Here is a 27,635-nt window from a genome sequence, read left to right as displayed (position 1 = left end):
TACGAACCAAACCTGGGCTAGGAATAAACATCTGCCTTATGTCTCCCATAAGAGGTCCTTCTTCCCCTCCCCCATAGCCTATGTCCTGAAACCCACAGTGAAAGACACACATTCATCTCCCATACTTTATTGGGACAAAGGAGGAAGGGTGCAGACCATCACCACAGGCCCACCCACCAGGGGTGTCCAGGCTTCAGCACCTAGTACATGGTGAGTACATTATCAACACAGGCAGTGTGGGAGGGGCGAAGTGGGGAAGACTCCATACACAGGAAGGAGTGAGGTCCTTCTAGGCTCGGGGGCTGAGGCTGAGGCATGTATTGTACTGGCACAGTCCACTTACGGATGAAGAAGGAGGTCTAGATTTCCATTTTGCAGATAGGAAGGAAGACATTCCCTTATACAGATGGGAAAAAGGAAAGGGATTGCATGGAAGGCAATTCCCTTTTTATATATTTGGAAGAAGAGCAGATTTCACCTTACAGGTGGGCATAGGAGGGAAGAAGGAATGTTTATTTTAAATATTAGCAGAAACAGATGTGGGAAGAAATGTCATTTTGCAGACAGGGAAAATGCTTCTGGGATGGTGTTCACTGGCCATTCCCAGTGAACACCAGGAGGGAGACACATATGCAGAAAAGGGTCCCAGGGCTACAGAACAAGGGAGGTATACCCCACAGGCACCAGACCCTCCACGCCATCCCGCCCACAGCGGAGCCAATCCTCATCCACTGTGGTGATGACACGCAGCACTTCCCCACGCCGGAAGCTCAACTGGTCAGGTCTTGCAGCTGTGTGGTCACAGAGAGCCCGAACTGCCCTGAGAGGAGCCAGAGGAAGATACTGGAATGAAGTGAGGTGAGGGTGCCCAGCTGTACCCAGGCCTCACCTCTAAATAGTGCCCTTGTGGATTCAGCTCAGTGAATATTGACTGGGCTCTGGAAGAGACTTGAGAACCATTCATCAGCGTGGTTATTCTATCTGGGGTCTCAGCCTTCTCCCAAGTGCCAAACCCACTCCAGCTGCTTATTTGACACTATTTACACTCCTCTCTGGTGCTTCAAATTCAACATATCAAACAAAATGACTCACCCTCAAAACCAGTCCCTCTTCATGTTGCCTGTAGTGGTAAACAGCACCAATTTCTACCCACACTTACTCCTGGTAAAACCTGGGCATCTCATGCCACAGATCCAATCCATCAACAAAACTTGCTTGGATCTCCTCCTACTACATCTACTTTTTTTTTTTTTTTGAGACAAGAGTCTCTCTCTGTTGCTCAGGCTGGGGTGCAGTGGTGTAATATCAGCAATCTCCACCTCCTGGGTTCAAGCAATTCTTCTGCCTCAGCCTCACGAGTAGCTGGAACTACAGGCACCTGCCACCATGCCCAGCTAATTTTTGTATTTTTAGTAGAGACGGGGTTTCACCATGTTGGCAAGGCTGATCTCAAACTCCTGACCTCAGGTTATCCACCCGCCTCGGCCTCCCAAAGTGTTGGGATTACAGGCGTGAGCCACTGCACCCAGCCCCCATGTACTCTCTCTTCAACTCTGCTGCCACCATCCTAGTGTAAGCTTCTATCCGATCTCTCTGGACAATCTAACTTGTCTGCCTAAATCTCTCTCAACCTCTTCCCCAGTCCTGTTTTCCCCATAGCAGTCAGATCTCTCTAAAACACAAGCAAGGCTGGGCGCAGTGACTCACTCTTAAAATCCCAGCACTTTGGGAGGCCGAGGCGGGCAGATCACAAGGTCAGGAGTTCAAGACCAGCCTGGCTGACATGGTGTAACCTCGTCTCTACTAAAAATACAAAAATTAGCCAGGCATGGTGGTGGGTGCTTGTAATCCCAGCTACTCAGGAGGCTGAGGCGGGACAATCACTTGAACCTGGGAGGTGGAGGTTGCAGTGAGCCGAAATCATGCCACTGCACTCCAGCCTGGGTGAGAGTGAGACTATATCTCAAAAAAAAAAAAAAATTATGTTTAGTCTCTATAACCACAAAAAATGTATCATATCCTCTTATAGAAAGAATCCTGGCCAGGCACAGTGACTCATGCCTATAATTCCAGCACTTTGGGAGGCCAAGGCGGGCTGATCACCTGCAGTCAGGAGTTCGAGACTAGCCTGACCAACATGGTGAAACCCCGTCTCTATTAAAAACATAAAAATTAGCCTGGCGTGGTGGGAGGCGACTGTAGTCCCAGCAACTCAAGAGGCTGAGACAGGAGAATCGGTTGAACCTGGGAGGCGGAGGTTGCAGTGAGCCAAAATTGTACCACTGCACTCCAGCCTGGGTGACAAAGCGAGACTCCATCTCAAAAAAAAAAAAGGAATCCAAGGCTCAGACGAATGAGTGTCACATGATAACAGAAAAGCTGCAATGCACACTAAGCACTGTCTTATTTTAAAGCCCAGGGTTTTTTACGCTACCTCCCATCCATGCTGTGATAACATACGGTTACACACTAGTGCATTCCCCCCAATCCTCCTTACCTATGGGTTGGCACCACCCTGGGTGCTGAGACCTCAAGCTCCTGAGGAGAAGGCGTCTCGGGAGGTGCCCCCCGCTTCACAAGAGCCAACATGCTCACTGTTGGGGGCAGCCAGCTAGATGGTCTCCTAAAAGAAGGGACATAGGGTCACAGGTCAACCCACCCTCAGAAAACCCAAGAACCCTGGGGTCTGGAGGGAGAGAGAGGCTAAGGGGCCTAACTGTGGTTCAAAAGAGGTCAGGGGTTAGTCACCTTTGAGAGCAGAGTGGTAACTGTTGGACACAAGCACTTTCAGGCTGATTAGGGGGATGACAACAGAGGTCCACACCACTGCACATCACAAGGAACCTATGGACCCATCAGGGCCTATACAAGCTCAGGATGAAAGGGCCACTACAGAGTATCTCAAACCATTAAAGAGCCACCACTTGTTGAGGCCTGGAGAAGGGATTGGCAATTTTTTTTAAATTTTTTTTTTTTTTTTTTTGAGACGGGATTTCACCATGTTGGCTGGGCTGATCTCGAACTACTGACCTCAGGTGATCCACCCGCCTCGGCCTCCCAAAGTGCTGGGATTACAGGTGTGAGCCAGCATGCTGGGCCAGGGGTTGGCAATTTTTTTTTTTTTGGAAAGGAGACAGGGCCTTACTCTGTTACCCCAGCTGGAATGCAACAGTGTGATCATGGCACAGCAGCCTCAACCTCCCAGGTTCAAGCAATCCTCCCACCTCAGCCTCCTAGAGTAGCTGGAACTACAGGTACGTGCCACCATGCCCAGCTAATGTTTGTATTTTTTTGTAGAGATAGGGTTTCACCATGTTGCCCAGGCTGTTTTTCTTTTTTCTAAAGGACCAGATAGTAAAGACAGTTGACTCTTGAACAAAGTAGGTTTCAAATGCACAGGTCCACCTATATGCAGGGTTTTTTTTAACCGAACAGAAAATGCAGTATTCTTGATGTAAAACCCGCATATACTGAGGGCTGTCTTTTCCTACACATCGACTGAGTATGCTCAGACTTGAGTGCATGTGAGGGTCCCAGAACCAATTCTTCACATGTAACTAAGGATAACTGTATTCTAGGCCCTAGGGCCAAGGGAGAAAATCGAGATCATTATGTAGGCACTTAATATAACCATTAAAATGTAGCTACTTTTAGCTCATGGCTGTAGAAAAACAGACTGCCACCTTCTGCCCTAAAGGATCGTCCCTAGAGAGTTTCAAATGAGCCCACTGAGAGACCAGAGAGAGTCAGAAGGTCTTAGAGAGGACAAGATACCCCATTACCTGGACTTGAGGGCTCCACTCTCATTTTCTGCGGTGCCCCCAGGCACTCCAAATAGCCTTCCCAGCCAAAGGCCCCTGCCTGGTGCCGTTTCCTCTGTGGGCAGGGGTCTCTCCCGTGCACCTTCTTCAGCTCCAGTCCCATGACGCCCGGGTGCCCATCGGGAAAAAGGGAAGCCCTCAGTGCCCCCAGAGGCATAGACCCGGGAGGCCTGGGTCAACTGCTCCCACCAGCTCCCTGGTGTGGGAAGGTTTGGGGAGTCTGAGGGGTCTGGAGCAGCCTCCTTGGAAGTCCCCCGAAGGCTCTGGGCCAGCCGCCCACCCAGATGCAGCACGGCTTGCATAGTCTGCTGCAGAGCTGGAGGTGGGCCTGGAGGGGCAGGGGCCTGAGGCGGGCCCAGGGGCAGGTGGTGGTGGTACTCAAAGAGCAGGTCCAGGTGGAAGGTGAGCACCGACAATGGCTGCAGCAGGAGTAGCAGCTCTGTGGACAGGGAGGGACAGCCACCGCGGGCCAGGGAGAAGAATCCTGTGGGCAGGTACAGGAGGGAGAGCAGGCCTGGAAAAGAGCAGGCCAACATCAGCTACTGCCCTGGACCTAGTCCCAGAGGACCCCCCAGAGCAGACCACTGCTCAGCACACATCCTCCCAGGCCTCACTCTGCTGGGAACGGGGGAAGAGAGGAGGAAGGACGTGGTGGGCTATAGGACTGACATCCCTGCCTGCATGGAACCTAGCCCAAATAGGAAGACACACACAGCAAATGGTGACAAGTAACTCAGTGACAGTGCAAAGGCTACAGAGGAGGACAAGACGGCCATAGAGGCACAAACAAAACGGGGTGGGGGTTGGCCTAGTCTGAGGGTAAAGGTAGGGGAAGTCCTTCCCCATCAATGATGGGGAAAGACTCAAAGGATGAATGACAGTTAATGAGGAAGCAAGAGGGACAAGGAGGCTGATTCTAGGTGGAGGAACAGCATAAGCAGGGCCCTGTGGCAGGAAGGGCCAGGTGGGAAGACTGTTGGCAAGACCAGGAAAAGCCCTGGCCTTCAGGGAAAGAGGGCAGAGGCCAGACAGCCAAGGCTTTGGGTCTTTCATCTTATGGGTGATGGGCATCCTTGGAAGTTTCAATTCGGAGAGTAGTAAGATCGGAGATCTGGCTTAATGGCATTCTGGCACCAGTGGGAACCAGCAGGAGAGAACCCTTTCCTTCCCATCCTCTCAGCCCATCAGCCCCATCCTCTCCCATCTGAGCCTCTGACCTGCATCTTCCTGGAGGCTGGAAAACCACAGCTCCAACTGCTTGGTGCTGGGGAAGAAAAGAGGGAATGGAAATTCAAGGAGGTGGAGGACTCCGTCCTCTCTGGGTGGAGGATGGGAGATAAGATTGGAAGAGGGGAGGCCTTCTCTGGGGACGTGAGGCACTACTCCTGTGTCCCACCCATGACGCTCCTACAGTCCCAGGTCGTGGGAAGGGCACTGGGAAGAAGGCAACTCACTTGAGGAGGCCCAGGATAAAGGCATGGAAGCGGCTACGGCTGCTGCTCAGCGGAGCTAGACGGCTGACCTGGCTATACAGGGTTCCGAGGGAGCGGGTGCTGGAGCCTGAGAACGTGGTGTGCAGTCAGCCAAGCCCGGCCCTGCCCTGCGCGCTGTCGGGTCCCACACCCTCCCAGCTCACCTGGCTTCACCGACGCCTCCACCACGCTCCAGGGGCTGCTCCTGCGCTGCCCGGTGATAAGGTCCTTCCGGAAAGGCTTCAGCCCGTCCGCCACCAGGGCGTGGAGGGCCGGGCAGAGGGTGGTCAGCACCAGATGCCCCACATCCGGGCTCAGCCGGCTATCACCCAACTGGGCCTGGAGGCGGCGCGATTCGGATGGGTCCAGAGATCCCTTCAGCCACCTCCCACCAACCGTTCCCGCACCCCTCGCCGGGCTCCATGACTCTCTTCATCCCCAACAGCCTCCCCCCAGCCACCTTCACCTTCTGCACCAAATTCCGGGCGGCCCCGAAATGCGAGATGATTTTATCCACCGAGGCGCTAACAGCTATCAGAAGACCTGGAGGGGCGGAAAAGGGAAGACGCTAGGAGGCCGCGCCCCTACCCAGGCTTGCCTGAAGGGCGTGGAGAGACTGGCTTCTGACAGCCAGAGAGAGCAGGGCCGGGGCGAGGGGTGGTTCCTTCAGAAGCGCAGGGTCGGGAGTCAGGGTGCCCTACCTTTCTTCTGCTCCTGCAGCTGACCAGTCCCACTCTGGGCTTCTGCCATCCACAGCCGCTGGGCCCCGGGGACACCGGCGAACGACCACGAACTACGGACTGGGGTAGGGGAAGAAGGGCGTGGTGACACTTACCAAGGGTTATTCCGAGGACTCCGGGCTCCCGCACAAGTTGTCTCCCGCGGGTCTGCAGCGCTCTGTCCCCGAAGGGTCTTGGGGAGATGAGGCGCAGGGCCGCCTGGAGCACGGGGCAGCTAGACCTGAGCCCCCGAGAGAAATCCCGCCACTTCCCAGCACTCGCTGTCCCCAGGCCCACCCCGGTTCCCGGTGCCCTCCCTCAGGACACAGCTCCCCCCTCCAGGATCCCGGAAATCCGGGAGCGGGATGGCCGCGCTCACCTCCCGCCTACCCCGCTAGGCCAGTAAGGCCCGAGAGGACAGGGCGCGGGAGGGAGGAGCAGCCCTGCGCACCGCCCCTGGGCCGAGTCCAGCCTGCGGGGCCCGGGAGAGCACGTGGGCGGTACGGACCAATGGAAAGACAGACAGAGGGGAAAAGGGAGGAGACGGAGGGAGGCGAGACCCTAGGATTGGGAGGCTGGAAGGCGCCGGAAAGGGGAAACCTGGATCCCGCAGTAGCCCCTCGGCGGAGGGTGCCCCTTCATCCCGCGTGGGACTGGACTCGAGGAGAGGATGTGGCCAGAACCTCTAGTACCTATGAGCTCCCGGGAACTTCACCCTCCACCCATCCCGAGCAAGGTGGGGGACAGGCCCGAGCTGTCCCCCAAGGAATTCCAGGGACCGTGTGACCCGAAGTCCCTAACAAAAGACTCGCTGGGACCCCCTTAGACTTGGCATGGAGGTTGGGTAAGCCCGCGTCCACTATGCCCAGGCATGTCTGGGAGAGGGGACCGGGCCACGGAACAGAAAGGGCAACAACTCCCCCCTCCACCACGAGGAACGGGGCCAGACTCCCCAAGTCCAACTAACTTGCTTGGAGTCGGCCGAAACTGAAGGGCAGGACCAAGCCGAGCAACCCCGGAAAAAAAGCGAAAACGGGGTCGGACGAGAGAGGAAGGGGCTTTGGGGTGGGCGGGGTGGCCCGCCAGAGGTGTGGCCCGCGGGGCTTGCCCGGGTCCGTCTTACGTAGCCTGGGCTGAGGCGATGGGCTCCTGGTCCAGCGAGGGGCCTTCGGCGGACGAGGTTGCGGTGGCAGCGGGGGGGCGGGTACCTGGCGGGGTGGGGGAGCCGCGGCGGGGAAGGTGCTACTTCTGGGAAAGAGCGGGGACAGCAGCAGTGCCAGCTCGGGGCTGGCCAGGCAGGGCAAGGCTCCCCGAGTCGGAGGCGAATAGGCTCCCACTGGGGACAGGCGGACCGGCAGCAGCTGTTCCTCTGGGGGGGTCGGCGCCCCCAGCAGCCGCAGCCCGGCGCCGGGCCACCCGGCCAGAGGCGCCAGGAGCAGAGACCCAGCTGCGCCCGCGCCCCCACCCTCCAACAGGGGGCGCCCGTCGGCCGAGAACCGGAAAACCAGGGGCCGAGGGAGCAGGAGGGGACCGGCTGCAGGCAGGATTGGCGGGGCCAGGCGCAGAGGGAAGGAGGGCAGCGGGATGGGCAGCCAGGCAAGGAGGGGCGGGAAAAAGAGGGAGCAAAGAGTTAGTCCCGTAACCCAATGACCAGTTTCCCTTTCCCGGAGCGCTCCCTGGTAGAAGGGCCGGGGAGGATGGGAGACACAGAATGGAGGGAAGACAGGGGGCGGGGTTGGAAGGCTAGGAGGCGTGAGCGGCCGAAGCCCAGCCCTCCTCCCGCTTCTGACAACCTCTTACCCTCCAGGCCGGCCTGCGCGCCCGGCTCCTTCTGCTCCTTCGCGGCTGGGGCCTCCTCACCAGCCGCGGGGCTGACAGCCCGGCTCTCCTCGGACTGCCCTTCCGCTATGGGCTGCAGTCCTGGTCGGTTCTTCTTTCTTCGGGGAGGGACAGGTGGGGGTGGGGGCCGGGGCGGGACCAAAGCCCAGCCAGCTGGGGGGTCTCGAGGCGGGACTGGCGGGGGTGGGGCTCGGCTTCGGGACCGGAGTTCCTTGAAGGTGGTGACTTCCCGAGGAGGTCCAGAGGAGCCGCCCAGCGACCCCGACGGGGGCAGCTCAGTGTCGGGCGAGAAGACTATGAGCCAGTCACTGCGATCTTTCTTGGCCTGCGGGACGAGGGGCAGCCCTGGGCCCCGCTTGCGCTTCTGGGCCAGCTCGTGGAAGGACGTGATTGTCCGGTGGGGCACCGGCTCCTCGCTGACGTCACTTCTCCATCCTCCATCAATTTTCCCTGCATCTGTTTTCGAGCCAGAATCAGTTATTGTGTTGTTTTTCCAACCAGAGTCGATTTTTTCAGGTTCACTTTTCCAGCTAGAGTTAACATTCCCGTTGTTTTTCCAACCAGTGTTATTGTTTTCAGTGATTTTACAGTCAGCTTTAGTTTTCTCTGTGTCAATTTTCCAAATGGGGTTAATCTTCCAACTGGGCTCCGTTTTCCCAGCGTCGATTTTTCCATCATCCACCTCTAAGAGCTCCGAGGTAGGGAGATCCTGCTCCGCGCTCTCGTCTTCTTCCTCCAAGCCTGGGGAAGGGAGGTCCTGGCAGGTGGTCAGGGCATTGCAGTTCGAATCCAGGCCAGGGTCGGGTGAAGAAGCAGATCCGGAGCAGGAATCAGGAGAGCAGCAGAAGCTGTCCGGTGAGCAGGTGCCAGGGCCTGCTGAAGCCAGTGGGGAGCCCTGCTCCAGGGGGATGATACTGGGCTGAGGGTGGGCATCCTCATCACCAGGGAGGTCCCGCAAGTAGACAGAGACAGGGGACTCATCTGGGCTAAGATCTGAGCAGGAGCTGAGCGAGGAGGAGCAGCCTGGGTCTGAGGGAGAGGCAGCCCCCTCTTCCTCCTGTGACGGGTCTTGCCGGTTTTCTAGGCCTGGACCGTTCTCTTGGCAGCACCGGCAGGGCACAGCTGGGCTGTTGGAATTGGCGTCCACCAAGGTGCCACTGCAGGGACCCCTGCTCTCCTTGCCCCCAGTGTCTCCTGGGAGAGGGGGTGTGCTCAAGGGCCCCTCCCGTAGCTCAGGACGGCGGGACAAGTGCAGGCCCAGGGAGACGTGCTGGAGGTGGATGTGGTTGAGGTTGCAGAGTAGAGCTCTCTGAGGGGACAGCATTGTGCCGGCGGCGATGGGATGGCCTCTAGAGAACCAGGAGGATTGGGTCTCTCACATCCACCTACCTGGCAACCACAGGTGTAGACCTAGAAGACAGGGGTGGCGAAGCCCAGCCACTGAGGACGAGCTGCCGGAAGGACACCGAGGTGACCGGCGGCAGCAGCAGGCCTGAAGGCTCTGACTGCTTTGGAAGATATTTCAATGAGATGCAAATCGCAATCGACTGGCCATTAGTTTCCACTGCAGTGTTTGCAGGTGGAGTCGAATGTAACCCCCCGGGAATGGAGCGGGGAGGGTCAGAGAACGCGGCTGCGCTCTGGATCTCCGAAGGGGGGCGGGGGCCTGGAAGAGGTCGGGGCCCTGAATGGACTGCTGGGTCCCTGCTGCCGCAATCTGACCCTGCCCTCCAGCCTACCCCTTACTCCTAGATTAAGGGACCCAAGAAGACCCACCCAGATGCCCTGAAAGGAGGCAGGGGATGGGGGTGGGGCAATACGCAGAGTTTGCCTGGTAAATGCAGAAAAGGGGTGGCGGCTGGAGGAGAAAAGGATGCAGCAGCCGTCAGCTTCTCAACTCCGCATCCTCCGGCTGCCTCGGCTGGGCTCCAGCCTGCGCCCTCGCCCCTTGGAACAGCCGTGTGTCCATCATTCTCTCCGCATTCGTCTCCATCATTCAGCCACCACCGCACCCTTTCTCTATTCATTTGTCCAGCCCCGCCCAGCGTGCCCTGGTCTATCGGTCTACACCCATGGGCCGAGCCCTCCTCACCAGGGTCCTCCTGGAACCGCTCCGGCCTTGGGCTTGTCCGCGGCTCCCACGGTCCCCGCCCGGCGGGGAACAGAGCAGGAGGGGAGGGGCACTAGGACAACCCACTCTTCGCCGCGCAGCTGCACCCCTTCGCGCATGGGCGTGGCGTAGCTCAGCCCCGCCCCTAGCGCTTAGCGTCTGGTTTCACTCGCCCAGAGGGTTGGCTATATCCCAAGCTTTTGACCCCAAGGGGCGCGGATGCCAAGGCCCCTGGGTTCTGCTTCCGTGCACCGAGTCCTCCCAGCAGCCCACCCCGAGCATTCAGAGAACCAGACTCCGGCTGGGCCAAGCATTAACAGAACACAAGATTACACAATAATTTATTTATTGAGAGCCTCCTCTCCGCCCTTGCAGTCTCTAGGTCACTTTTTCCGCTTGTAGATTTTGCGCGCAAGCCCCAGAAAGATAGCTGGGGGCAGGGGCGCTGCGTACTGTTCAATCAGAGCCATAATGTGGTTGTAACTGTCTTCCTCATACTTCGAGAACACAGCCGGCAGATCCAGCTCCTCATATAATGCCTTCACTCTGGCCACCTTCTCAGCCTCCTTCTGCCCGTAATTTTCCTGGAAGGGATTGGAGACAGGAAGCTGGGCTTGGCCTTCCCCAGAGCCTCCAGGACACTCACCCCCAACCAATTCCCTTCATTCACATATTCCAGAACATCTCCAAAGCCACCCACTCCCTTCTTGCCTCCAATTTTCAAGTGTCTCTAGATAGCTAAGATCACAAGCTTCCCTTCACCATCCCAAATATTCCCCACATATTGGCTCAGACCCCAGCATCCTCTACTCCAGGGTTTTTCAACCTTGGCACAATTGAAATTTGGGACCAGATAATCCTGTCTGGGGAGCTGTTCTGTGTGTTACATGTTTGGCGACATCTTTGGCTCCTGCCAACTAGATGCCTGTACCACACACGGAGTTGTGATGACGATGACAAAAAACGTCTGCTGACATTGCCAAATGTCCCCTCGGACAAAACTGCCTCCAGTTGGGAACCACTGCTCTGGCCCTTTCTCACCAGCTCAGGGACCCACCACCCGCCCGCTCTCAAGCACCTTCAGGATCTGGCGCTGTTCCGGAGTGGACCGTTGCAGACACTGGACCACGAGCCAGCTGCATTTGTTGTCCTGGATGTCAGTGCCAACTTTGCCAGTCACACTGGGGTCCCCAAAGAGGTCAAGGTAATCATCCTGGGTGGGGGGAGGAGCAGAAAAGGAGGAAACAGATGAGGCCCCCAGGCAGAGGAGTGAAGCTGGTGCCTGTTCCCTGCAGCTGCCTCCTGCCTTCCTACCTGAATCTGAAAGAACTCTCCCATCTCCAGCAGGATCTTCTTGGCATTGGCATGCTCCTTCTCGCCATCAATTCCTGCCTATAAGGCAAGGGAGGTTAATAAGCCAAACCCCAGAGGTGCCTGCATATTCCTGGCTGCTTTCTCTCATGGAGTCTTGCCCTCCTGCAGCCCCAAATCTCTCCTCTCTTCAGACATCTTGGCTTCCCTGACCTAGAAAGTCCTTGACTGATGATCCAACCACAATCCCACTGATTTTTGGCTAGACCTTCCTGGGAGTCCTAACAGAGATAAATCCATTCTAAAGGTGTTCAGCCTGTCTCTTCCCTCACAAATGTCAGTCCCTCAGTATCATTCTGATCCATCTTCCTAGTATTTTTGCCTTCAACTTCTTTATGAGAGGGGGTCTCACTCTGTCACCCAGGCTGGAGTGCGGTGAAATGATCTTGGCAACCTGTGCCTGCTGGGTTTAAGCAATTCTCCTGCCTCAGCCTCCTGAATTATCTGGGACTACAAGCATATACCACCATGCCCAGCTAATTTTTTTTGTATTTTTAGTAGAGACGGGGTTTCACTATGCTGACCAGGCTGGTCTCAAACTCCAGACCTCATGGTCCACCCACCTCAGCCTCCCAAAGTGCTGGGATTACAGGCGTGAGCCACCGCGCCCAGCCATCTCCAACTTCTTTCAAGATGAAAAGGAAATGTGGAGAAGCAAGGTCAGGGTAGGCAGTTAATCCCACTGACTGCCTTTAATCCACTCTTCTCCCTCAACCAGGATGATCTCCGCACTCCTATCCATACTCAGACACAGGATTTATTGTTCCCCTATTATGGGCTAAGAACTTCATATCCCTGGCCTTGCTTAATCTTTTTTCTTTTCTTTTCTTTTGAGATGGAGTTCCGCTCTTGTTGGGCAGGCTCGCTCGATCTCGATCTTGGCTCACCACAACCTCTGCCTCCCGGGTTCAAGTGATTCTCCTGCCTCAGATAACAGGCATACACCACCACATCTGGCTAATTTTGTATTTTTAGTAGAGATGGGGTTTCTCCATGTTGGTCAGGCTGGTCGGGAACTCCTCACCTCAGGTGATCCGCCCACCTCAGCCTCCCAAAGTGCTAGGATTACAGGTGTGAGCCACCACACCCAGCCACCTTGCTTAAAGAACAGTCCTGTGAAGCAGGAATTTTATCCCCAGTTGAGGAAAGAGACTCAGCGAGACTGATTTGCTCAAGGTCACAGAGCCGTTCACCAGGGGTAGCAGAGTGTTCATGTTGTCTGCTCTATGCCTTCCTGTCCAAAAGCCCCCATCAGCAGGGTGGAGAGGTGAGGAGGCTCACTCACCATGTACATGGCTGCAGCTACAGGAAGGTAGAAGGAGTAGAAAGCCGTCTTGTACTTGACAATGGATTTGTACCTGGTTAGGGGGAGAAGAGAAACTCCTCAGGAGGGCAGTCCGCATCCTGCAGCCTCCCTTGCTGTGTCTGGTTCACCCTCACCTCTTTTCAGTGAATCTGTCGAGATCCACATTGTCCTGAGGGGCTGTGATGAGGTCCAGGGTCTGCCCAATCTCAGTCTGATAGGAACTCTAAAGAAGACGAAGATGGCCCATGAGCCAGGCTTTCTCCAGATATGTGAAACCTTGATATCCTGAGCACAACATCCCATAACAGCTGACAAGTGGGCAGAATCAGAAAGGCAACAGAAGGGGAGAAGGCCCCAAAACTCAAGGTCCATATTCATACACACAGTCCTTTATCACCCCTCCTTCTAATCACACAGGGACAGAGAAGCCCTTTCTGCCCCTTCCCAACTTTTTCCTTTTTCCCTTCCAGGCCCCCTGCAATCCTGTGCCTTGAAACCAGCTAGATGAGTATGTCCCATAGAGGCCAAGGCTACCAGCGACAGCGTCTGGGCATGGGGCCCTGTGTGCAGCACACCTGCAGGAAGAGCTCGATCAGGTTCAGGTAATAGGGCTGCTCCCGGCAGTAGAGCTTCAGCAGGCGGTAGACACACGCTTCCAGAAGGACAGCGTCATTGATGGCATCCAGACCCACACCTGGCTGGGACGGCAGAGAGAAAAACAAGCAATCAATCTCTAGCTTCAGTTCACACTAAGAGCCATCACCCCAATACCTCAACCAGGCCATATGTAACCACCTCCCTGTGGCCTGTCCCCATAACCACTGCTACGTTACTGCCCCCATTACCTTCTGATACCAGCAGATCTGTCCCCGGCGGGTGAGGGATGAATCCATGATGTCATCTGTCACCAGGAAGAAAGCTTGCAGCTAGGAAGAGTGGAATAAGACTTTCAGGGCTCCTCATTACTGTTCCTTCTATCAGCAATGGAGCCACTACTTTATATCTGAATCTGTATATAGTTTTGCTTTGTTTTTTTTTTTTTAGACAGTTTCGCTCTTGTTACCCAGGCTGGAGTGCAATGGCGCAATCTCGGCTCACCGCAACCTCCGCCTCCTGGGTTCAGGCAATTCTCCTGCCTCAGCCTCCTGAGTAGCTGGGATCACAGGCACGCGCCACCATGCCCAGCTAATTTTTTGTATTTTTAGTAGAGACGGGGTTTCACCATGTTGACCAGGATGGTCTCGATCTCTTGACCTCGTGATCCACTCGCCTCGGACTCCCAAAGTGCTGGGATTACAGGCGTGAGCCACCATGCCCGGCAGTTTTGCTTTGTTTTTTTTGTGGGGACAGAGTCTCCTGTTGTCCAGTGCAGTGGTGTGATCACGGCTCACTGTAGCCTCTACCTCCCAGGCTCAAGTGAACCTCCCACTTCCGTTTCCTGAGTATCTGAGACCACAGGCACACACCACATGCCTGGCTAATTTTTTTTTAATTTAATTTTTGTAGAGACAGGGTCCCACTATGTTCCGCAGGCTGGTTTTGAACTCCTGGGTTCAAGTGATCCTCCTGCCTCAGCCTCCTAAAGTAACTGGGATTATAGGTGTGAGCCACCATGCCCAGGCCAGAGCTGCTGCCTTGGATAGTCCCTATGAGCCAGGAAGGTCAGGATGGGGACGCAAAAGACTTCTTCTGTTCTACGGCGACTTGGAAAGTGAGATAGCCAGTTTGGCTCAGACCCCTTGCCTATGAAACGAAACTATAACACTCTTGTTTTAGGTAAGAGACTAGAACAGACCGGGCGCGGTGGCTGACGCCTATAATCCCAGCACTTTGGGAGGCCGAGATGGGTGGATCACAAGGTCAAGAGATCGAGACCATCTGAGACCATCCTGGTCAACATGGTGAAACCCCGTCTCTACTAAAAATACAAAAATTAGCTGGGCATGGTGGTGCGCGCCTGTAGTCCCAGCTACTCGGGAGGCTGAGGCAAGGGAATTGCTTAAACCCAGGAGGCGGAGGTTGCAGTGAGCCGAGATCGCACCATTGCACTCCAGCCTGGGTAACAAGAGTGAAACTCCGTCTCAAAAAAAAAAAACCCAAGCCAGGCACAGTGGCTCACCGCAGTACTTTGGAAGGCTGAGGCAGGCAGATCATTTAAGCCCAGGAGTTCCAGACCAGCCTCGGCAACATAGTGACACTCCATCTCTACAAAAAAAACACTTTTAAAAAGCCAGGTGTGGTGGCAGGCACCTGTAGTCCCAGCTACTTGGGAGGCTGAGGTGGAAGGATGGCTTGAGCCCAGGAGGCTGAGGCTACGGTATGCCATGATTGCACTACTACCCTCCATCTGGGCAACAGAGTGAAAATTTTCTCTAAAAGAAAAATTTAGACCAGGCCCGGTGGCTCACACCTTTGATCCCAGCATTTTGAGAAGCCAAGATGAGCAGATTATTTGATGTCACGAGTTCAAGATTAGCCTCAGCAACGTGGCAAAACCTAGTCTCCACCAAAAAAAAAAAAAAAACAATTAGCTGGGTAGAGGCACATACATAGTCTCAGCTACTTGGGAGGCTGAGGTGGGAGGATTGCTTTAGCTCCAGAGGCAGAGATTGCAGTGAGCCATGATCATGCCACTGCATTCCAGGCTGGGTAACAGAGCGAGACCCCCATGTCAAAAAAAAAAAAAAAAGAATTTTGACAAATCCCAGGTGGAGTACAATGGTGTGATCTCGGGTCACCACAACTTCCGCCTCCTGGGTTCAAGCAATTCTCCTGCCTCAGCCTCCCGAGTACCTGGGATTATAGGCATGGGCCACCACACCCGGCTAATTTTGTATTTTTAGTAGAGACGAGGTTTCTCCACATTGGTCAGGCTGGTCTCGAACTCTCAACGTCACCCACCTCAGCCTCCCAAATGCTGCCCTCTCCCTGGATGCCATGGTCCTATTTTCTCCTTGGAAGCAAATCCCTATTCTTCAGAACCATCTCCCTGACAAGTTCCAGACTGGAATTTCCACCACCCATAGGACAGGCAGATCCACCTGCTCCACCCATACCAAGAACATGCCCAGGCTGACTGTGCTCAGCACGTCTTCCCCTGAGCCAGCTGCTCCTCTCAGGCCAGGAATTCAGCACCACTGTCACTCACCAAGTTCTGAATGCCCCTCCCTCCTCACCTATGGCACCCCTCCCAGAACCCAGTCCCCCTGTCACTAATGAAAGCTTTAGGCCAGCAAATTATACACCTTCAAGAGCAAGATGAGCTGGCACAGAAGACAAGCGGATGTGGGGTGGGAGCAAATCAGAGAAAGCACACAGGAGAGCACATGCCCTGGGTCTTGGGGAAGTTGCATCCACTCAGCTTCAGCCAACTGTTGCTATGCAGGAACAAGGACCCAGGTGTTACAGTTTTCCAAGCCATGCTAGAAATCTAGGTTTCAGTGTAAAATCTCTTTGTTAAATTTAGGAGACTTAATTTTAAAACATTTTCAAAAACTATCAGTGAGCTGCCAGTGTTCAATCTGTGCTTCAGGACAGCCTTTGGAAGACCTTTCATTTTTATGGCTGTCCTCTGCTCAGAGGAAAGAGCTGACACCACTCTGCCCAGTTCCAAGGCCCCAGTCCACCGTATCCATGCCTATCTACAACCGCCATTGTACCTAATGGCAAGAGTCTCCCACGTTAGTTAACCCGTGCAGTGATTCGCTCTAAATCTAGCCATAGCACACTAGAGGCAAACACAAACCACAGACAAGTTTCAGGTCCCTCCCGCCCATTCCCACCCAAGTCGCAGGAAACGTCTCCCTTCCCCGATGCCTCTCACCAGTTCCACACACCAGCCCACCGTCAGGGCCCGCTGGAGACTATCAGCATCCTGTTTCCTTGGCTCCGCCAGCTCCCGGAACGCTACTAGCACCGTCAGACCCCGGTGATACTTGCCTCCAATGGCGTTGTACTCCAGGACCTGGAGGGCAAGGGACAGGGCATCAAGGTCCACACAGCAGCTACTGTGACTTTTCTCCTCGCGCTCTCCCACTTCCAACCACCACCTGATTTTATCCTCCCCAACCCCAACTCCTCTTCAAGGAGCCTCTGGGATTGCTGCTGTCTTTACTCCTTCCCCAAAGTCCTGGGGCAAAGCTAGAAGAGAGCCCAGTGCCCAGGCACGTTCTTTCTGCATGGTCTACTCTAGTCAGTTTATTTATGAGATGGAGTCTCACTCTGTTGCCCAGGCTGGAATGAGGTGGCATGATCTCTGCTCACTGCAACCTCCACCTCCATGTTCATGCAATTCTTCCTCAGCCTCCTGAGCAGCTGGGACTACAGGTGCATGGCACCACACTCAGCTAATTTTTGTATTTTTAGTAGAGAAGAGGTTTCACCATATTGGCCAGGCTGGTCTCAAACTCCTGACTTCATGATCCACCTGTCTTGGTCTCCCAAAGTGCTGAGATTACAGGCGTTGAGCAACCATGCCTGGCCAAGACTTCTCTTTTTTTAGAGACAGAGTCTTGCTAGAGTGCAGTGGCGCAATCTCGGCTCACTCCAACCTTGGCCTTCAGGGTTCAAGCGATTCTCCCGGCTCAGCCTCCTGAGTAGCTGGGATTACAAGAACACACCATCATGCCCAGCTAATCTTTGTATTTTTGTAGAAACAGGGTTTTGCCATGTTGGGTAGGCTGGTCTTGAACTCCTAACCTCAAGTGATCGGCTCACCTCGGTCTCCCAAAGTGCTGGGATTATAGGCATGAGCCACCTCGCTGGGCCAAGATTTCTCTTTTAATCCCTATTCCAGTATAGGCAAAACCCCCCCTTTCCCTTGGTTCCCCTCAGATACATGAGATAAACAGCATTTATAAAAAGAATTTTGGGCCGGGTACGGTGGCTCAAACCTGTAATCCCAGCACTGTGGGAGACCGAGATGGGTGGATCACGAGGTCAAGAGATCGAAACCATCCTGGTCAACACGGTGAAACCCCGTCTCTACTAAAAATACAAAAAATTAGCTGGGCATGGTGGTGCGTGCCTGTGATCCCAGCTACTCAGGAGGCTGAAGCAGAAGAATTGCCTGAACCCAGGAGGTGGAGGTTGCGGCGAGCTGAGATCGCGCCATTGCACTCCAGTCTGGGTAACAAGAGTGAAACTCCGTCTCAAAAAATAAATAAATAAATAAAAAGAATTTTAATAGATACTCCAGAATCAATGGGAAAAAAACAGCGAGTATCACAGGAATAGTTCATGTCCTAGAATAGGAGTTTCTTTTTTTCCTTTTTTTTTTTTTTTTAATCGTTAAAGCTCTTTAGATTCAGATTTTTTTTTTTTCAGACAGGGTTTCACCGGGCTGGTCTCCAACTCCTGACCTCAGGTGATCCACCCAACTCAGCCTCCCAAAATGCTGGGATTACAGGCGTGAGCCACCATATCCATCCCTAGAATAGGAGTTGCTAATGATACAATGATTTCACTCAAACCCCAGGGAGACAGAACAACATCAGACTGCCTTCCTCCCAAGTCTCTGCTAAGGTAGCAGCTTCTGATTTCAGGACACAAAATCAGAGACTTGCCAGGCTCAAGGCCTCCACCCTCAAGCAAAGCAGTCTGGATGACCCACCTTCCATCACAGCCAAAAGTCAGGATGACGGACTGAATAAGTATACTTGCCCAGGCCCCAACCCCTCAAGAGTGGGCTTGAGTCCCTCAGGTAAAAGCCTTCTCTCACATCTGTCAAAAGCCCCCCACAAGCCACAGGTGAATCCCACGTGTATACAGAGCAACGAAGCCAAAGACTCACTCCCCCAAGTCATGAATCCCTCACCTCCTTGAGCCGGGCAATAGCATCTCCTGTCTCTGGGTGCCCCATCTCATCCTCAGTCAGCACCCTAACGATCTGGGAGAAGTGCTGAACGAAATCCTGCTTTTCTTGGGCATAAACATCTGATTTCTGGTCTCCATTCATTCTGAGGGAGGAGCAAAGGGCTCTGAGGAGAAGAAGAACAAGTCAGAAACCTGACCAGCTGCTCCCCTCCCCAAGGCCCCTCACCCCAACCACACTCACCGAGGCTCCTCTGTCCATGCTTGGCACCAGCAGCGGGCACTGTGCCAGGCCAGGACTGGGTACCCGACCACCAAGGAGGGCCGCCGTAGGGAACCCAGCCACCTCTCCCGGGGTGCCCAGTAGGGGGCTGGCAGCAGGAAGACCCCCACAGATCTCAACCAGCGGGACAAGGGCATCGTGGGAGTGGCATAGGGAGGGGGCGCCAAGCACTCCCTGCAGGGGCAAGCACCAAAGGCAGAGGCATGGTGGCAGCTCCCCAGATCACTCCCACCCCAGCCTTAGCCCAGAGTGCCCCTCCCTCTTGTGGAATGTGCTTAGGGACAATTGGAGGAGGGATATGCAGGAAACAAAAAGTAGGGCTGGGTGACTGAGACCCAACTAATTGCCACTTATCAACAGGCTAGAACTCAATGCCTTCAAGACGGCGTCCACAGGCTGGGTAAGGACGTGGTACACAGTAAAGTACCCCAGGAGTAGGGGCTGAAAGGACCCTTAAGTCATCCTATTTTACACAAGTCAAACTGAGGCTCTAGGAGGTAGAAAGATCGTAGAGGCAGAGCCAAATCTAGAACCCAGGTCTCCCCTGGGAGATGGAGAGGGGTGCCCAGGGTCTGCGCTACCTCCCAAGGAGAGGAGAAGCATTGGGGCCGGAACCCATGGGTGCTGCGTCCATATGGTCTGGGGTGCTGGAACCGCGCGTCCCGAGACTCACAGGAAGCGCTAGGACTGCGCAGATAGGGTCGGAGCAACTCTGGACGGGAGAGAAGGGCTCGCAGCAAAGGAGTATACCGGGGTCCGGGCATACTGGGGGTTTCAGGAAAGCACAAGAGCAGAGTTTGGAAGTCTCTGCACCCCTAGAGAAGGCCAGCCAGTCTAGCCCACCGACCTCAAAACGGAGAAACTCTGACACAGCAGGCTGAGCTTCCCGTGCCTCACAATATTGTTACAGAAGCAAAGCACGGTCTCGGATCCCTTCCTCCAAGGCCCAGCACACGTCCTGTCTCACCTGTTCCTGGTTGCGGGTTCCTGCTCGGTCCCGCTAGTTGGCGGGTACTCCTAAAAGCAGAATCAATTCCGCGCTCGGCTCTATGGGTCGAGTAGTTCTCGCTTTCCCCACACTATCGGCAGAAATGCATAATTAGACTACAACTCCCAGCGTGCCGCGGGAGGGACAGACAACGCCAATCTGGCGTGGTCTGGATGGGCGGAGACCAGCCGAACAGATTGGCTCCTGGCCCTCGTGTGAGCATGGCGCACTGTGACGGACGACCAATGGAAGGGCTGAAGCCTAGAGGGCTTGGCTGGAGGTATCACTGCTCGAAGCGAGCCAGGTGGGGAACGCCCCAGCTCTGGCTCTGACTGCCTCCTTTACTACAATTTTCGACATCTTCCTGGGCAGCTGAATGGCCTGTTAGCAAAACGCAGGAGGACTAGCTTTGTCACTTATTATTTCTCCAACTCAGGCAAATCATTTAATATCTCCTCAGTTAACTTCCTTGAAACTAGCTTTCCTCATCTGTTGAATGAGGGTGATAATACCACGAGGTCATGTGTTTAAAGTGCTTTAAGGGCTTAAAGATCAACCTTGGCCGGGCGCGGTGGCTCACGCCTGTAATCCCAACACTTTGGACGGCCGAGGCGGGCGGATCACCTGAGGTCAGGAATTCGAGACCAGCCTGGCCAACGTGGCAAAACCCCGTCTCTACTAAAAATACAAAAATTAGCCGGAGTGGGGTGGCTCATTCCTGTTGCAGGTTTCATTTTTCTCCTGCAAATCTGTATAAAAAACATTCTTGACAGCATAGGTATCCACCTCCTGAAGTTCCCATTACATCCTTTAACCAAATTAATTTATTCTCAAGCTTCAGACGATCATGCAACAAAGGCTCCAGCCAGTTCCTGGTGAAGACACCACCCCAGGCCATCAAGGAGCTACCCTTCCTCCACTAGACAGAGCAGGGTGAGAGTTCAGTTATCCCAATAGGTAGGGACTACCCTCTAAGCCAGCATGAAGCAGTTATAGAATAAAGACCACTGGTTCCTCTACCTTCCATAAATAGGGATCACATCTCTCAGTGGGGAGATGAGGCAGGAAAATAGGGTCTGGAGGCAGGGAACATAAGGCCGATTCACACTTGAGCTATGACCAGAAATATACTCTCCACAGGGCGTTGGTCAAGTAAATGACTAACTTTACTTCACCCTCTTCATTTACATAGGGTGTACCCCAGATAGAGGGTATTTAAACTCTCAAAAATTCTGTAACAGGGCCTTTGAGCCCTTTATACTCAGGCCTGCTTCCACACTGTGGAGTATACTTTCATTTTCAATAAATCCTTTCATTCCTTTTTTGCTTTGTTTGTGCATTTTGTGCAATTCTTTTTTTTTTTTTTTTTTTTGAGATGGAGTCTCACTCTGTTGCCCAGGTTGGAATGCAATGGTGCAATCTCAGCTCACCAGAACCTCCACCTCCCAGGTTCAAGCAATTCTGCCTCAGCCTCCTTAATAGCTGGGACTACAAGTGCGTGCCACCATACCTGGCTAATTTTTGTATTTTTAGTGGAGCCAGTGTTTCACTATGTTGGCCAGGGTGTTCTTGAACTCCTGACTTCGTGATCTGCCCGCCTCGACCTCCCAAAGTGCTGGCATTACAGGCGTGAGCCACATGCCTGCCATAGATATTTTAAAATGTCAGTGTTAACACCAGGCATGGTGGCTCACGCCTGTAATCCCAGCACTTTGGAAGGACAAGTCAGGCAGATCAGAAGGTCAGAAGGTCGACACCAGCCTGGCCAACATAGTGCAACCATGTCTATACCAAAAGTACAAAAATTAGCGGGGTGTGGTGTCATGTGAACTTGAAAACTGCTTAGACTTATTTACTTAATTTATGAGTGCTCTTTTATTTATAAGCCAATTTGGTAGACACAATCTATAACAATAAGTGTACATACAAGTAAACACACATAAATGAAGACTCAATAGCCTGAAACCTTAGCTGTGAGATAGCAATACAAGCTTGATGGTTTTACTTTGCCCCATGGATGAAGGCTGTCATCCAACACTTCGGGTAAAACAGTCTCCATGGCAGTTTTATTTATTATTTATTTATTTATTCATTTAGTGAGACAGTCTCTCTCTGTCGCCCAGGCTGGAGTGCAGCAGCGCAATCTCGGCTCACTGCAACCTCCACCTCCTGGGCTCAAGTGATTCCCCTACCTCGGCTTCCTGAGTAGCTGGGACTCCAGGCACAGCACCATGTCCAGCTAATTTTTTGTATTTTTAGTAGAGACGGGGTTTTACCATGTTGGCCAGGATGATCTCGAGCTCCTAACCTCGTGATCCACTCACCTCAGCCTCCCAAGGTGCTGGTATTATAGGCGTGAGCCACAGCACCCAGCCCACAACTAGCTAATTTTCAAAAATATCTTTGACCAGGCATGGGTTTTTTTTTTTTTTTTAACAGAGTTTCACTCTCGCTGCCCAGGCTGGAGTGCAATGGTGCAACCTCCGTCTCCTGGGTTCAAGTGATTCTCGTGTCTCAGACTCCCAAGATAGCTGGGATTACAGGCATGTGCCACCATGCCTGGCTAATTTTTTTTTTTTTTTTTTTAGTAGAACAGGATTTCTCCATATTGGTCAGGCTGGTCTCGAACTCCTGACCTCAGGTGATCCACCCACCTCGGCCTCCCAAAGTGCTGGGTGGCGTGAGCCACTGCGCCCAGCCTTTTTTTTTGAGTCTCAAAAAAAAATCTTTTTAGAGATGGAGTCTTGCTACATGGCCCAGGTTGGTCTGGAACTCCGGGCCTCAGGTGATCCTCTTGCCTCAGCCACTGGAGTCCCTGGGATTATAGGTGTGAGCCACTGTGCTCTCACTTTCTTTAAGGTGCAGAGAGTCAAGGAGGTAGAGCAGGATGGGGTGGGAGCAAGGAAGTGAAACAAAGTTAACTTAGCTGTAACAGAGGGTGGCACGAGGAGGAGGGCTGAACAGTGGAGAGTGGCCTCAGTCACATGGTGGTGGTGAGAGGCAGGTAATTGAATATGAGGGTCTGTAGCCCAGGAGAGAAGCTGGAGTTGGACCTTTTTGATTCAGGCCAAAGGCTGGGCCCCATTATCATTCATTCATCCTTCAAAAATTATGTATTTGGCTGGGCAAGGTGGCTCACACCTGTAATCCCAGCCCTTTGAGAGGCTGAGGCAGAAGGATCACTTGAACCGAGTTCGAGACCAGCCTGAGGAACCTGACAAAACCCCATCTGTACTAAAACCACAAAACATTAGCCAGGAGTGGTGGCACATGCCTGTAATCCCAGCTACCTGGTAGGCTGAGGTGGGAGGATCGCTTAAACTCAGGAGGGCAAGGCTGCAGTGAGCTGTGATCATACTACTGTACTCCAGGCTGGGCAACAGGAGTGAGACCCTGTCTCAAAAAAATAACAGTAATAACAAAAAATTAAGCCGGGTGTGGTGGCTCATGCCTGTAATCCCAGCACTTTGGGAGGCCGAGATGGGTGGACCGCTAGAGTTTAGGAGATCAAGACCAGCCTGGCCAACATGGCAAAACCCCATCTCTACTAAAAATACAAAAATTAGCCAGATGTGGTGGCACATGCCTGTAATCCCAGCTACTCAGAAGGCTGAGGCAGGAGAATTGCTTGAACTCAGGAGATGGAGGCTGCAGTGAGCTGAGAAGGCACCACTGCACTCCAGCCTTGGTGACAGAGCAAGACACGGTCTCAAAAATATAATAAAGGCCGGGCGTGGTGGCTCACGCCTATAATCCCAGCACTTTGGGAGGCCAAAGCAGGTGGATCACGAGGTCAAGAGATTGAGACCATCCTGGTCAACAAGGTGAAACCCCGTCTCTATTAAAAATATGAAAATTAGCTGGACATGGTGCTGTGCGCCTGTAGTCCCAGCTACTCGGGAGGCTGAGGCAGGAGAATTGCTTGAACCCAGAAGGCGGAGTTTGAGGTGAGCCGAGATTGTGCCATTGCACTCCAGTCTGGGTAACAAGAGCGAAACTCCATCTCAAAATAATAATAATAATATATAAATAAATAAATAAAATTGTGAGCAAAATTGAGGCCTTCCTTTTATGGCCTCGATAAGCAAGGAGTCCAAGATCTATTCCTAAGTGGGGAAGAAAAACAGTACAGAGTGGTATGTATGGTACCATTGCTATCACTTGCATAAAAAGGGGTGAGATTATATATTGTTTATATTTTGGTACAACACATAGACATTTCATAAATGTTAGGTGCCAGGATGAGCTGAGCAGCGGGGTCATGGAGTTTAGAAACCAGCTCTTCATCTATACTCTGTGCCTTTTTTTTTTTTTTTTTTTTTTTTTTGAGACGGAATCTGGCTCTGTCGCCCAGGCTGAAGTGCAGTGGTGCAATCTCCGCTCGCTGCAACCTCCGCCTCCCCGGTTCAAATGATTCTTCTGCCTCAGCCTCCCGAGTGGCTGGCTCACGCCACCACGCCCAGCTAATTTTTGTATTTTTAGTAGAGACGGGGTTTCATCATATTGGCCAGGCTGGGCTCAAACTCCTGACCTCATGATCCTCCCGGCTCGGCCTCCCAAAGTGCTGGGATTACAGGCGTGAGCCACCGCACCCGGCCGTGCCTTTAAGTTTTGTATACTGTATTGTGCAAATATTTATTCAAGTTAACATAAACACAGCCTTAAGGTTTCATGGATGCAGGGCCCCACCCCCAGTATTCTGACTCCTGGGACTGGAGAGGAGTCACCGTGTGCAGAACAGCAATAATTCCGTGCTCTCTGCTGGAGCAGGACTCACAGAACTTCCGTGGACACCGTCGCATCGCGCCCCGGGAGGTTTATATCTCGGTTTGCCGAAGACGAAGCTGACGTTGAGACTGTCTCTCCACACCAGAGAAGGGGTTGGACGTCGCCTTGGGGGCGGAAGGGAGGTGCCTGTCGCCCCGCCTTTTCCCCGCTCGGGGGCTCTCGGGCGCCCCTCGCAGGCAGGCCATGGCCTGTCCCCCGGTGAGGCGCCGCGGTTTGCAGAATACAATGGCGTTAGGCGGGAGACAGAGCCTGAACTGTGTGTGCGGCTGTATGCGTGAGTGTGTGCTCGTGTGTGAACACGAGTGCGTGTCTGTGCGGGCGCATGTGGGAAGCTCAGGTGTCTCTGTGTGAGTCGGCGTGTGTGAGTGTGGACACCGCATGAGTATTAGAGCGGAGTGCGTATTTGTGTTTGTGTGTGGAATGGGGGGAGCTTTGTGTATGTGCATGCATGTGTCTGAGCACAGGGCATCGCCTCTGTGAAGCTGCCCTGACCTCCTTCTGCCCCTACTCACAAGGCTCTGCCTCTCCTGCTGTCCCTCTGTGTCCCGAGCACAGTTCTGTCATCTCCCCCAACATGCTTTATTAAATCTGACTGGCAGCTCTCCTGTCTCCATCCCCACACTTCGCAGAGACCTGGGCCCAGTGGCCTCACCTCCTCCACTCTGGCAGGGAGCAGAGCAGGGCCCATATGGGGCTCAGTCCATGCCTGTGGAATGAAGGACCACCTGCGTTTGTGTCTGTGTGTGTGTGTGTGAGTGCAGCTGCTGGAGTGTGTGTGTTTGTGGCGTGGTGGGAGGGAGGGCTTTCAGCTGGCAAAGCCGAGCGTTCTGTTTGGATGCTGGGATTCTCCGTTTTCTCGCCCTCAGGGCTCCTGCCCAGGGTCGACCCTGTGACAAAGGGCAGCCCATCCTTCACGTGGTCACTTGTGGACCCAGAGTCAGCCAGACTGCTGAGGAAACTCTGGCCTGATTTCAGGTCAATGCATCTGTCCCTTAGCTGGACAGGACAAATGCTCTTTTGGAGAACTGTCCCCCACCACCTGCTAATTCCTTGGGACTGGGATCTCTGGGATTCCTATCCCCTCAACTGATTCTGGAGGCAGTTCAATATTGCCAGACCCCAGCCCAGTACAGTGGCTCATGCCTGTAATCCCAGCACTTTGGGAGGCAGAGGTGTCCTGATCACTTGAGCCCAGGAGTTCCACACCAAGCCTGGCCAACATGGCGAAACCTCATCTCTACTAAAAATGCAAAAAATTAGTCAGGCATGGTGGCATGCGCCTGTAGTCCCAGCTACTCAAGAGGCTGAGGCATGAGAATCACTTGAACCCAGGAGGTGGAGGTTGTAGTGACCAAGATCGCACCATTTGCACTCCAGCCTGGGTGACAAGAGTAAAACTCTGTCTCCAAAACATAAATACATCAAATAAAATACATCCTCTCTCTTCTCCTGCTGGCTTCTGTGTTCCAGCACCCTGACTGATTACTCAGTAGCACTTACAAGGTTTGTAGTTACATATTTATTTCTCTGGTACTTGTTCATAGTCTGTCTCCTCACTATATGGTAAATCCCACAGAGGGCAAAGGCCCTGTCTGTTTTGCTCACCACTGTGTCCTTAGGGCCTGATACAGAGTAGGCGCTCAGTAAAGATTGGACAGTGAGGAATGGGCAAATGGTAACTAATAAATGCTATGATGATGACGATGATGATGCTGTCAGAGCCCTTCCAGAGAATCCCACCGGTTAGTATCAGCTGAACGCACAGCCAGTGTCACGCCAAGAGTGGCATCAGGACAGCTCTAACAAAGGATGCCCCAAACCATCCCATGATGGGGCTGGTTGGGATTCCAATGAATGAAGCACCACACGCCAGGGCAATCAGGCCAAGGCATACAGTAGGGGAACTTATCTACAGAGTGGCTGTGGCACATCCTTGCCGTGGATAATGGAACAAAGGGTGTTCTAACCCGGTATGTTCTCAAAGAGGGGGTTTGGTGTTTATAGGAGTGTTTAAGAAATTTGAGGCCAGTACTGTGGCTCACGCTTGTAATCCTTTGAGAGACCAAGGCAGGAATTCAAGATCAAGGAGCATAGGAGTTCAAGACCAACCTGGGCAACAAAATGACACCTGTGGTAAGAAAGGAAAAAAAGTATTTTTAATAAATACAAATTTAGGCTGGGCACAGTGGCTCAAGCCTGTAATCCCAGCACTTTGGGAAGCCAAGGTAGGCAGATCACCTGAGGTCAGGAGTTTGAGACCAGCCTGGCCAGCATGGTGAAACCCCATCTCTACTAAAAATACAGAAATTAGCCGGATGTGGTGGAACATGCCTGTAATCCCAACTACTCGGGAGGCTGAGACATGAAAATTGTGTGAACCTGGGAGGCAGAGGTTGTAGTGAGCTGAGATTGCACCACTGCACCCCAGCCTGGGTGACAGATCGAGACTCCGCCTCAAAAAAATAAAATTAAATAAATAAATGAATAAATAAAAATTTAAAAAGTAGCCAGGCATGCTGGTGGACACCTGTAATACTGTCTACCTGGGAGGCTGAAGTGGGAGGATTGTTTGAGCCCAGGATGTCAAGGTTACGTTGAGCCATGTGCACTCTAGTATGGGTGACAGAGTGAGATCCTGTTTCAAGAAAACAAGAAAGAAAGGCTGGGCGTGTGGCTCACACGTGTAATCCCAGCACTTTGAAAGACTGAGGCCAGCAGATCACTTGAGGCCAGGAGTTGGAGACCAGCCTGGCCAACATGGTGAAACTCTGTCTTTACTAAAAATACGAAAATTAGCAGGGCGTGCCTATAGTTCCAGCCACTCGGGAGGCTGAGGCAGGAGAATCGCTTGGACCTGGGAGGCAGAGGTTGCAGTGAGCCGAGACTGCACCACTGCACTCCAGCCTGGTGACAGAGCGAGATCTGTCCCCCCCGCCTAAAATAAAAAAGAAGAAAAAGAAATTTATCTGGGGGTAGGATTCTGTAAGTTTAGCAAAATAGTCGATCTTTCAGTGTTTCCAGCAACAACCTAATCAAGTTTATCAGTGCCTAGGAATGTTCAATAAACCATCTTGGGTTCAAATCTGTAGGCAGAAACATGCAGCTGGGCGGTCAAGGCACTCTGCAT

The 27,635-nt window shown here is 53.2% G+C and overlaps 3 protein-coding genes across 24 annotated transcripts; 1 reads left to right on the top strand and 2 right to left on the bottom strand.

The window, feature by feature from the left end:
• Nucleotides 1–111: 111 nt before the first annotated feature.
• RUSC1 (RUN and SH3 domain containing 1) lies at nt 112–10,014 on the bottom strand. Of its 7 annotated transcripts, none has more exons than XM_078355871.1 (11): nt 9,944–10,014; nt 7,813–9,302; nt 7,136–7,546; nt 5,995–6,093; nt 5,760–5,836; nt 5,458–5,632; nt 5,276–5,381; nt 5,039–5,085; nt 3,783–4,335; nt 2,498–2,623; nt 112–820 (listed from the first exon to the last, which is right to left on the bottom strand). In XM_078355871.1, the coding sequence occupies exons 2-11, from the start codon at nt 9,173–9,175 to the stop codon at nt 652–654; spliced, it is 3,126 nt and encodes a 1,041-aa protein (XP_078211997.1). In that variant the 5' UTR covers nt 9,176–9,302; nt 9,944–10,014; the 3' UTR covers nt 112–651. The 7 variants fall into 7 exon arrangements, with proteins under 7 accessions (XP_078211997.1, XP_008982816.4, XP_078211999.1 ...); XM_008984568.5 differs by having other exon boundaries at nt 7,813–9,261; XM_078355873.1 differs by lacking the exon at nt 7,136–7,546.
• Nucleotides 9,249–10,301, top strand: LOC103789018 (putative uncharacterized protein RUSC1-AS1). Its single transcript, XM_008984591.5, is given in 2 exon segments — nt 9,249–9,901; nt 9,904–10,301. Coding segments are annotated over 2 exon segments (918 nt in total). The 5' UTR covers nt 9,249–9,381.
• FDPS (farnesyl diphosphate synthase) lies at nt 10,291–24,607 on the bottom strand. 16 transcript variants are annotated; one of them, XM_078355931.1, is made up of 12 exons: nt 19,580–19,725; nt 18,694–18,906; nt 18,454–18,616; nt 16,462–16,602; nt 15,884–16,015; nt 13,484–13,564; nt 13,214–13,336; nt 12,773–12,861; nt 12,618–12,690; nt 11,276–11,353; nt 11,040–11,174; nt 10,291–10,545 (listed from the first exon to the last, which is right to left on the bottom strand). In XM_078355931.1, the coding sequence occupies exons 2-12, from the start codon at nt 18,867–18,869 to the stop codon at nt 10,345–10,347; spliced, it is 1,392 nt and encodes a 463-aa protein (XP_078212057.1). In that variant the 5' UTR covers nt 18,870–18,906; nt 19,580–19,725; the 3' UTR covers nt 10,291–10,344. The 16 variants fall into 16 exon arrangements, with proteins under 16 accessions (XP_078212057.1, XP_078212056.1, XP_078212060.1 ...); XM_078355930.1 differs by having other exon boundaries at nt 19,700–19,725; XM_078355934.1 differs by lacking the exons at nt 18,694–18,906; nt 19,580–19,725 and adding an exon at nt 24,498–24,607.
• Between the last annotated feature and the right edge of the window lie 3,028 nt (nt 24,608–27,635).

This window comes from Callithrix jacchus, chromosome 18, assembly GCF_049354715.1.
Source record: "Callithrix jacchus isolate 240 chromosome 18, calJac240_pri, whole genome shotgun sequence".
Classification (NCBI taxonomy): domain Eukaryota; kingdom Metazoa; phylum Chordata; class Mammalia; order Primates; family Cebidae; genus Callithrix; species Callithrix jacchus.
The sequence above is the reverse complement of the archived record's forward strand: the minus strand, read 5'-3'. Positions and strand labels throughout refer to the sequence as shown.